General features: G+C 38.7%; 1 protein-coding gene, 1 long non-coding RNA gene and 1 pseudogene across 4 annotated transcripts; 2 read left to right on the top strand and 1 right to left on the bottom strand.

Moving 5' to 3' along the window:
* The first annotated feature begins 174 nt into the window (after positions 1-174).
* On the top strand, positions 175-2380 carry LOC113664750 (solute carrier family 25 member 36-A pseudogene; annotated as a pseudogene). Its single transcript, XR_016182260.1, has one exon. The product of XR_016182260.1 is annotated as a solute carrier family 25 member 36-A pseudogene (transcript).
* A 1304-nt stretch (positions 2381-3684) lies between these two features.
* On the bottom strand, positions 3685-6467 carry LOC149035853 (uncharacterized). Of its 2 annotated transcripts, none has more exons than XR_016182262.1 (3): positions 6339-6467; positions 5017-5078; positions 3685-3825 (listed from the first exon to the last, which is right to left on the bottom strand). It is a non-coding gene; the product is annotated as an uncharacterized LOC149035853 (long non-coding RNA). The 2 variants fall into 2 exon arrangements; XR_016182261.1 differs by lacking the exon at positions 6339-6467 and adding an exon at positions 5632-5726.
* Positions 6468-6751: 284 nt separating this feature from the next.
* On the top strand, positions 6752-11117 carry LOC113664760 (solute carrier family 25 member 36-A). The gene is made up of 5 exons (XM_027180390.2): positions 6752-6873; positions 7417-7480; positions 8930-9233; positions 9459-9525; positions 10127-11117. The coding sequence occupies exons 1-5, from the start codon at positions 6830-6832 to the stop codon at positions 10611-10613; spliced, it is 966 nt and encodes a 321-aa protein (XP_027036191.2). The 5' UTR covers positions 6752-6829; the 3' UTR covers positions 10614-11117.

Raw genomic sequence — 11117 nt, 5'->3', positions numbered from 1 at the left:
CAAGTGTTCCACAAGTTGCGAAGAAGAAGAGCTTACACAACCAATCCTTATTTGGTAAGGATGGGGGTGTTGTCCTTACGTCATTCACAGAACAACTTAAACGACGTACAATATTTTCTATCTTTCAAACTTTTTCAGCTGGTGATGCCGGTTACAAATTACTCTCCCTCCAATTGTAAAATCACCGCCGTTATCTTCCAGCTCTGTTTCTTAGTCATTTTATTTCAATCATGAGTCAAACAAAGAAACAGCACTCTGCCATGGTACATTTCGTCGCTGGTGGTTTAGGCGGCTCGTTCGGTGCCTTCGTAACATGTCCTCTCGAGGTGATTCAGACGAGACTTCAATCTTCTGCGTTTCGGCTTCAACGAACAGCAAATCCACGCGTTTCTCGCAATATTTCGTCCAGTGGCCAAGCCGCAAATTTAAGTACAGCTAGTGTGGCTAACTCGAAGCTTAATGTTGCGGCGAATCGCTTCAAAGGAGTATTTTCCTATGGAAGGTACATGGTTCAGCACGAAGGGTTCTTTTCGTTGTACAAAGGATTGGGGCCCACATTACTCGGTGTCACCCCATCAAGAGCAATTTATTTTGCCCTCTATTCCACAACAAAGGAGATACTGAACAAATCTGGTAAGCTAGTTGCCGATTCCTCAATTGTTTATATGACATCCGCGGCTATAGCTTCGTTTGTAAATCACACGGTTACAAATCCTTTGTGGTTCGTCAAAACGCGACTACAGTTGGACAACAGGGAAGCGCGGAGAGTAAATGCTTTCCATATAGTAAGAGATGCTTACAAGAGCGAAGGAATCAGAGCTTTTTACCGAGGACTTTCAGCTTCCTACGTAGGAATCTCAGAAACAGTAGTGCATTTTACGATCTACGAGAAAGTGAAAGCGAGATTGCTAAAGTTTCAACAGAAGACGCAAAGAGACCTGAATGTGATCGAGTGCATGCTGTCAGCCGGCGTTTCCAAATCCATCGCTGCAAGTCTTTGCTATCCTCATGAAGTTGCACGAACTCGGCTACGTCAACAAGAAAGTGATTTCCTCGGAAAACAAAAATACAATTCGTTTCTTCAAACGTTGAAAACAGTTGTGAAAGAGGAAGGATGGAGAGGTCTCTATGGAGGTTTAGGAACCCACTTAATTCGACAAGTTCCAAATACAGTGATAATGTTTTTCACTTACGAAGGAGTCGTGTACCTTTTGGAGTAGTTAATGCGTTCGCTTTAAATTGATCAGTAGTTCTTTATCAACAACAATCGTTGTTAAAACCAAATTGGTGCACCCAATTTGTGTAAGCTGATGTAGTATGATACTAGCGCGTAAGTAGATTAAATTTTTGTCAATTATCATCATTTAAAATTTCAAGTTCAAGGAAATTTCCTGGGGGGCAGCGTTTTTTTTTTTTTTTTTTTTTCTGAACGACCTTGGTGAGTCCATTTGTAATGGAAATAGTGTCTTTATCCTCTCTTCAAACGCTTTAAACCTAGGAAGAGCTCTCGCAGGCAAGGTGATAAATATTTAAATAAATTAGATTGTTCTTTTAGTTCAGGAGTTGCTATGGGTTGCAACTGAAGTCTTGGGAATGATATTGATCAAAAGTAACCATTTGTTTATTCAAGATTACATAGCTCAGGACAGTAAATGCCAAGAATGATATATCAAATAGGTAGATGTGTTCTAAATCTTAATTCTTGAAAAAAGACTCACTCAAAAAAATTAACTTGGTGAGAGTGTTCTTTCACAAAGAGCATATGAAATAATTTTGTTTTCTCCTCTCAGGAAAGGTATCAGCAAAGCATTAATCATTTCGGTTTGCCCTTTTTTTTCATTCTTTTATTTTTCTTTTAAAAAAATGTGAAGTGAATGGTTTATTTGGAAAGATGCATGAATTAGCTTCTCACTTAATTACTGCGTAATCATGTATGTTTTCTTAGAAAACCCTATTCATCTGATTTTTCTCTTGACCTTTGCTAAGTGCAATTGATTCTTCCCAGATGTACGCAAATGGTTCAGTGTAAATATTTATATTTCGTGTTGTGGTCTACATGAAATTATGTTTCATGTAAATATAAGGTCAAGGTAATGAGGTGTTTGGAAGAAGTTGCATTTTGATATTTTCTAAATAAATATCAATAAAATATTTTCTCAATAAATATTTTGTAGACAGGGTGGGTAGGTAATGTTGAGTACTGGTCAGGGGAGTGGGAAGGGTGAAAGAGTTGAACTGAACTATTATTGGCAGAAGAAGCTATTTATACTGTTGCGGGTGAGAGTAGCCCTGGAAAGAGTTTTGCTTATTAATTACTGCTAAGAATTTATATTTCATGAGGACTTTTGTTATTAAAGTGAATAAATACCTTTCACAACTGCTTAGTTGATGAATATATTTCTAATGTATGGATTGGTTACAGACAAAAATATTTGGAAACCTCACAAAAGTGTTTTCTGAATCATGACTGTTATTACTGATTCCAGCAAGCTATGAAATAGCCAAAAACCATTTGTCCCTTCCTCAGCTTGAAGTTCTTCCCAAGTTGTTTTCAAGTAAAGAATTCCTCTTATTATTTTTTCACAATCACTTATTACTGGCAAAGGGAATTATTTCTAGTCTTGCCTTCTATGGCTCTGATTACATTCACATTCTCAAATGTAAACCAGTATTAATGATTTTTTCTTTATAGCTTTTTCCTTTCCTCATGTTCACTGCTCATCTGAGAACTGCAACTTAGTTTAAGGGAATCACAGTGTGCATGTCTACATTACAACCTGTTATTATAGTATACTAAGTGACAGCTGGGTGACACAGTCAACCTCGTATCCAGGTCCTTTTTCCGTTCGCCCCAAACGAAGGGGCTAGGGACGAGTTTGTGACACGGTTTGATCCTCCTCCCCTTGAAAAATCCAAGCCACACCCCTGATTTTTGTGTTCATAGGCCTTAGTTATGATGTTACAGAGGACATAAAATCCCAAAAAGGCTTGGTGACTTCTCTTTATTGATATCGGGGGTGCAAAATCAACCTCGTTCTCAAGGTCCCCTTTCCTTCTTCCTCGCGGAAGGAGGAGGAGGGGGAGGAGAGAGGACGATGTTGGGATGTGAAAACCCACTTGCAGACAATAACCGCTCAAACACCGTCGCATGATCTGTCCGAGGAAATTGAAACAAGGCAGCTAAGACCTTTTGTCTGAAAAAATGTCGTTAGAAAACTTTCTTTAGAATGGAGGGGGTAAGTTTCTAGAGGAAATGTGGTGCTGCGTCAGGGGTAATCTGGTATTATCAACTGAAATGATAACTGAATTGGCCACCGTAGTTTCAAAGCCCTTCCTCAGAGCGAATAGCCCTTAGCGTTAGCCCTTCGTGCATTCGCTCTGACGAAGGGCTAACGCTTGAAACGTCAGCTTTAAAACCGTCTTTACGGTGGCCAACTTACGTTATCAACTGAGTTGACAATGCTAAATTACCCAGTCTTTAGGATGAGTTTTGAGTTGCCGACGTTTCTGGTAATTGTGGGGTATATGTTGATCTTCATTCATTTCATACGTAAATAAATTATTCAAAACAGAGCCTATAATCCATCGTATCGTATTCTTAGTTTTACAGCTAAGTATCCTCTATGATTGTGCTTTTGAATTGTAGCGTTACGTGTATTATAGGCAATCTTTTATGAAGATATCGCCTCTCCTTAAGTCTCCTTCATAGGCGTTATTAGGGATGTCACTCAACCTACCCACAGAGTAAAAGAGCTTTCGCTCAATCAGCATCATAGGGGTCTTAAGGGTCAAACAAGCCTATGGCGTGTCTCCCTTTCCCCAGTCCTGCAGAGAGAAAAAATTCCTTGAGATGAGGAGACAAACTTCACTAAGAGGAGGGATTCCCACCCAAAGAAAAAAATGGAGAAAGGTAAAGAACGAGCAGATATATAAATATACATATTTATATACATACATATAGATTTTCTCAATCGTATCATCCTCCCCATTCCCGCTTACACGGTTCGCGAGAGAAATGGGGGGGGGAGGAGGGTGAACTGAATTTTGTAAAATCAAAATTAACTCTCACTGTAAGAAAGTATTATCAGACAACTTTCAAGATGTAATCGGCTTCAGTTGTGGCCCAAATCTTTGTTGTAAACGACAAATAGGTCACTGAGCCGTAGGTGCGGTGAATTGGAGGCCGCCAATTACAAACTATGCATTTTTATACCCCTAGACCCCCCTAGAAAGCTCACGCCTACGGCGCTCGTGGTGCTCCCCCCCCCCCCACCCTCCCTTTAAAAATCCGCCCCTTAAGAGCACTGTCATCAGTTTGGGAAACCCCCTTTTTTTGGAAAATAGTGAAGAAAATACCTATGAATTTATTCCCTTTTACTCGTTCTAATCGGAATAACCACACGGTACCATGCAAAAATCCGCCCCTTAAGAGCACTGTCATCAGTTTGGGAAACCCCCTTTTTTTGGAAAATAGTGAAGAAAATACCTATGAATTTATTCCCTTTTACTCGTTCTAATCGGAATAACCACACGGTACCATGCATATGAATCATACCAGAAGCTCAGTCAATGTTCCTATATGAATTACGCGGTGCAGAATTTTGTCTGCGATAGAGAAAGGGGGCTTGAGTCGGGTCGCATAACGAAAGTTTCAATCTAGAACCCAATTTCATTTTGGCTCCTTGTTAACGGTATGGTCGCTAAATAATGAATGTCTGTTTGGCCAAGGTAGGTCATGTATGGGGAACTGTTATGGACATTACTTACGCTATTTGGCGACCATACCGCTGACAAGGAGCCAAAATGACCCTGGGCTCGAGATTGCGAAAGTTATTCCATTCGACCCAAGCCTCTCTCCAATCCATTTGTGTTTTGTTTTTGTCAACGTTTGTTGTATTTATTTCCCTTTCTTTTTGAGTGTGCCCTTGTCTAAACACCGAGATTACTACCACGTCTTTAATAGTTCAGTTAAATCACCTACACCCTGATGAGCCGAAAAGGGTTCTGAAAACTTACCCACGAACAACAAGGAAAGTCACTTGAACGGCTGAAGCTTCCAGAAAATAGCCCAGGAAACCCTATTTCGAAAAGTCGGATGTATCAGCCTCAGAGAGTAAATGTTGAGTAAGAATATGATAACGCAGAAGGATTCTACGACTTCTACTGTGTCTAAATCAGGTCTTACTATGGCCTTAGTCGATGCCAGCACACCAAGATTTTCTGACGTAGAAAGTTTCTTCACTCCTCTTTCAAACCGAACTTAACCTAAACGGCACAGATATGATCATGAGTTTGTGGGTAAAATCTGAGTTGCATATGTTATCTGCTGACAGAGGGGGTCGGTGTAATGGAAATCTTCGAGTCCAAACTCAGCCTCTAGGCTTTTATTTTACGACAGACTTGATTGTTTCTTCCCATTCTCAAACTCTCTTGAAATTGGTGACATTTTCCCCAAACACCGCCCTGGGAATATAGTTACCTTCGACATACCACATATCTCAAAAAGGAAGCCTTTTCTAACAGGATATTTTTTCCTACTCTTGAATAGTAGTATCTGTTTTGAAATAAGTTTTTGTTTTTTGCTCTATAGCGTAATGTATGTAGTTCGTTGCAAAAAACGTGACGCTTTACCTCAGCCGCGGGCAGAGATTAGGCAATTCCGAACTGAGCTTACAACTAAACAGATTGCTACAACAATGTTATTCTGCGGGGTCCCTTCATCTAAGTGGTTCGGAAATCCGTAGAACTCTAAAACAAAATTTATCTTTTAAATCGGAACTTTTAATCCCCAAGGTATCAACGGACGCCATTCATTTAACTTATTTATCGTTGTGTTTTCACGTTACCATGTTCCTACCAATGCCTTAGCTCTATTTCTTTGTACTTAAATCTCGCTGTGACGAAGGGCCAACGCTCGAAACGTCAAAAATGTTAACAACTCTTTTCGGTGGTCATTTGACATTATAAAATCCACTGATAAAACCGAATTAGATTAAAGGTTTCGTTACTGTGTGCCTACTTATGAAAAAAGTATTTTAATATTCTTGGTTACTTTGAGCCCGGAAAATAACGAAGGAAATTTGTTGCATGTCTTGCATGGCGTATACGTGTGTTGTTAAACCCGGGATATTGCGTGTATAAGTGAGTTAACGCATTTTAAATGCGTCATTGGTACAGTAGAACACATTCTTTATTGTCTTCGATTATTCAACGATACTGTACGTGACCCGAATATGGTACTCCCAACCCCTCCCCTCAGGAAAACCTGGAACAAATACTGCATGTTGTTTTAACCCAATCCCACCCTTCCTCCTCCCCAGCCCCACCTCTTTACACACCTCTTTACATGCGCCAGCTTGCTTTCCGCGCGTCTTATTTTTGTTCTCATTTCATGATTCTGCCGCTCATCTGGCTCTTTACTCCTGAAGTTTAGCCTTCTATATCCACTCGTAGAAGCTGAATCATTTCCAAAATCGTAATTATTTGTCGCAAAAAGGGGAAAAAAAGTGTTCATGTCTATTACACGTGTGGTAATTCACGAGTCAGCTCAGTCGCACACTTAAAGCCCTCCCCCTAGGGGAAAAATTGTCACATGTTCACGTGAGAAGTGGACCTTGATGTAAGTTTGTGAATGAAGACCACGTGAAAGTGATTGAGTGACCAATCAAATTAAGTCAAGCAACCGTCTACAGCCATGGCCATGTGATTCCTGCGGAGTTTGTAGTAAACAGAGTACAAGGTTCGTTATGTCATACTATTCAGGATTAGTTACCTAAATACTCGGGGTGAGACGAAAACGAACCTTTTTCACTGCGAGATCCATCCAGAAATGAGTAAAGGAAGATCCCCGTACGTCCATTTAGTGGCTGGAGGGTATGTTAGTTTGAAAAGAGATGTGTTTTCCTTTATTTGATCGTTTAAAATACACATGCTATATCCCGCCAACCGTTGTTTTGCTTGAACGAATCCGCAATTTTCTGCGAGTGAATTCGTGCCTCACAGAGTGTGCGATTTTCCATCTCTCCGTGAAAGTAAGCCATGTGTTATCGAGAAATGTAGTACTGTGAAGTAAGAGTCTTAGATTCCTTACGAAAATATGAGATATTGGGAAACGTCTGCCTATGATTACACAAGCGCTTTTAAAGTATTGTGTCTGATACAATGGAGCTTTTTTTTTAACGCATCCGTTAATGTTATATGTTTGATGTTAGTAGAAATCCACCTTAAATAACGCTTCCCCTTGATAAGTCCCCGTCACTTCATCGATCATGGGTGAATTTCCGAATGTAAACTCTATTTTAACCTGCGATGCTGTTGTTGAAGGGTGCGTTCCTACTAGTGGATACTACTAGTATACTACTTCTGAAAGTGCAAGAAAAAACAAGCTTAACTAATTTTGCTTTTTACTCTTTTCAGTATTGGAGGCACCGTCGGTGCTACATTGACGTGTCCTCTGGAGGTCGTAAAGACGAGATTGCAGGTACGATTATCCAAAACTATCAAAAACTCCTCTAAGACATAAAATATATGTCAAAGCTTTTTTAACCAAGAGTCACATTCGCCTGTTTGCAATATTTATTTTGCAATTTGTTTATGAATTTTCATGGCCTGCTTTCCATGCTATCTTCAATTCTTGCGAAAGCGCGTTATTGCGAATGGGACGAAATCGAGCTCACTTTACCATTTGAAGTAATAACTTGTCTGGATATGATTGAAACTCTTTTGCAATCAAAGTTGTTAAGTTTGTTCTCAAGCAGACCTTCTCAAAGTAAAATTACTGGCTACCTTATTTACTTTGTGGGATTGCATTACTATCATGGGTGCGAGTCTAACTCGGATGACAGGCACGTTTTTTGGGACTGACCTGGTTTACGCATTTTAAGAATGAGTCGTGACTTGTTAAGAATCCTGTCCTATGTAGAGTCCTTTTCACTGGGCTGGTTTGGTTTTCAGAATGTTACCTTGCCACTTTTCCCTCTTTCAGAATTTCAATTTGTTACTGTGAGAAAAAAAGGCAAGTAGGCCATTAGGCTGCAGTAGGTCACGTTTTTAACACCCAAGGTTGGTGTCAAAGCCCTGTCTGTGTGTTAGTTGGGGTAGCCAAGCTTTAACTTCCATACATGAATTAATTTGGTTGACCTGAATATCAGCTCTGTGACTGTTCCGATGTAAAGTATACACAAAATATAATATCTCAAGTAGGCAACATTGATTTCTGGTCTGTTTATGCAATAGGTCATGTTTTTAACACCCAAGGCTGGTGTCAAAGCCCTGTCTGTGTGTTAGTTGGGGTAGCCAAGCTTTAACTTCCATACATGAATAAATTTGGTTGACCTGAATATCAGCTCTGTGACTGTTCCGATGTAAAGTATACACAAAATATAATATCTCAAGTAGGCAACATTGATTTCTGGTCTGTTTATGCAATAGGTCATGTTTTTAACACCCAAGGCTGGTGTCAAAGCCCTGTCTGTGTGTTAGTTGGGGTAGCCAAGCTTTAACTTCCATACATGAATAAATTTGGTTGACCTGAATATCAGCTCTGTGACTGTTCCGATGTAAAGTATACACAAAATATAATATCTCAAGTAGGCAACATTGATTTCTGGTCTGTTTATGCAATAGGTCATGTTTTTAACACCCAAGGCTGGTGTCAAAGCCCTGTCTGTGTGTTAGTTGGGGTAGCCAAGCTTTAACTTCCATACATGAATAAATTTGGTTGACCTGAATATCAGCTCTGTGACTGTTCCGATGTAAATTATACACAAAATATAATATTCCGAGTAGACAGCCTTGATTTCTGGTCTGTTTAGAAGAGGCCTTGAGATTGCAGCTATAAAACTTAACAGAAACTTTTAATGACAAACTGTGTGCTACAAATGATGTGCTGTTACTAGTCTCATCATTGAGAACAGTCTTTCTTGTTCAGTCCTCAGTTCCAACTTTTAGACATGTTCTGTACCCATCGGCAACCGGTCCTGGTGGTATTTGGAGTATTCCAGTGGAGATCAGTTACTCAAGACCTGTTGGTATTCTGTCCTGTTTAAAACATATCACCCAAACAGAAGGTTTGGCAGCCCTGTTTAAGGGCCTTGGGCCTACATTAGTGGGAGTAGCTCCTTCTAGGGCATTATACTTCACAGTGTATGCTAAAGCTAAACAAGTGCTCAACAGAAGCGGCTTTGTGTTTCCTGAAAGCAAACTTGTACATATTGGATCCGCTTGTTCGGCAGGTATGTTCTAACAAAATTTCGTAAAGTAGTATCTTGTTAGGCTTGGGCCTTTCCTCTCACGGCATGGAAAACTTTGTGAACTGAAGTATAAGGCTTCACAGTTGATAAATGCATTATCCATTGTGCAGCATTTGATTTTATCAAAAGTTTTATTCTATTTCTTTTTTGAAAATGCTGTTTGTACTTGCATTACACTAAGTGACTTAATCCTTTCTTTCTATACAGGGATTGTGACCTCAACTTTAACAAGTCCAATCTGGGTCATCAAGACAAGACTGCAATTAGATAATAGGTAAAAAACTGAATTATATTCTCAAACGGGTCCCACTCATTGTAAAGGGAAATAAGGAGCATGTAAGCTGTAAGCAGTGATTTTGAAAATTATAATTCTCCCCTAGAATCTTACTAATAAAATAAAGAGCTGGAGCAGGTTGTTAAAAGCTGGTTTATGATAACCCAGGGTTGGTGTGGAATTTGATTTCAGATCTAAAAGAAAATTCATTAAAAGTCTGTTTGAGTACAATTTGATGATTGAATGCTCTAAAATGAATTAAGAAAAGTATCCCAAAACAGCTTTTAAACAGAGAAAAATAGAAACCTGGATTAAAATAAAACCCTGGGCCAGGTTGTTTGAAGCTGGGTTAAGATAACCCAGGGGTTAGTGTAAAATCTGATTTCAGGTCTGAAAGCTTAAAAAAAATTCAGTTGAATTTCTTTTTGTTTAGAATATGACTATTTGATGCCCTAAAAAGAACACAGAAAATTAATCCAAAAGGACTTTTGAATAAAGGAATAAAGAAGCCCAGGTTACAATTTAACCTTGGGTTAGTGCTAATCAGACTTCGATCAACTGAGTCCTGGGCTTTATTGTAATTTGTTTGTTTCTATTTCAGGGCATCCAAGGGTCAAGTATTGAAACTTATCCAGAATATATGGAAGGCTGATGGAATAAAAGGTTTCTATAGAGGACTCACTGCAACTTATGTTGGTGTTACAGAAACTGTTATTCACTTTGTAATTTATGAACACATTAAAGCTGAAGTACAAAGACATCGTTTTAAATTGAGAGGCACTCACGACAAGAACATAGTAGACTTTTTGCAATTTATGATGGCTGCTGCAATGTCAAAATGCATTGCATCTGTTGTAGCATATCCACATGAAGTTATCAGAACTCGACTTCGACAGAAAGAAATAGATGGAAAAAGAAGATATCACTCATTCTTCCAGGCTTTCAGGAAAATACTGCGAGAGGAAGGAAGAGTAGGACTTTATGGTGGACTAGGAACTCACCTTCTTCGTCAAGTTCCAAACACTGCATTAATGTTTCTGACTTATGAGGCTGTCGTAAATTTTTTCTCTAAAGAAGATTCTTTATAAATGGTTATTTATCATTTGATATTCTGGTTAAGTTAGGTTAATTTATTAATTCTAAGAGCACTCAGTAAAGAGGAGCAAAAAAATCAAGGAAAGTGTGGTTTGAAATTTTCTTGTAAACTGGGTAGCCGACAGTTAATGCCTATTCTTACTGTTGTTCTAAAACCTATGTAGTTATTGTACATGTAGTTATTGTACAGAATACAGGTGGAATAATGAATCTGTACAATCTTGAGTGACTTGTTTACTATAATTTCGGCAAATGAATTTGATTGCACAAGTATTTTATGAGTTTCAAAGCAATCCATTTAACAAGTAGACTAAAAGTTTACTTTAAAAAATTGTAAATACTGATTTTATACATTTGTAAAGAAGAGACTACCTGAATATGTTTGTTTTACTGAAAATAATTTTATCTTTTCAAAGTCATATTTAAAATTGTAACTGTTGACAAATAAGAGCAAACAAACCTATGAACTAACTTAAATAAAGGTCAACCAACTTCAA

The sequence above is a fragment of the Pocillopora damicornis genome, chromosome 13, assembly GCF_964200805.1.
Source record: "Pocillopora damicornis chromosome 13, jaPocDami1.2, whole genome shotgun sequence".
Lineage (NCBI taxonomy): Eukaryota > Metazoa > Cnidaria > Anthozoa > Scleractinia > Pocilloporidae > Pocillopora > Pocillopora damicornis.
This window is presented reverse-complemented; position numbering and strand designations above follow the sequence as displayed.

Coding starts and splice junctions, on each gene's coding strand:
- LOC113664760 (XM_027180390.2), top strand. CDS start 6,830: ATGAGTAAAGGAAGATCCCCGTACGTCCATTTAGTGGCTGGAGG. Junction 9,234..9,458: donor TGGATCCGCTTGTTCGGCAG/GTATGTTCTAAC, acceptor CTTTCTATACAG/GGATTGTGACCTCAACTTTA. Junction 9,526..10,126: donor AGACTGCAATTAGATAATAG/GTAAAAAACTGA, acceptor TTTCTATTTCAG/GGCATCCAAGGGTCAAGTAT.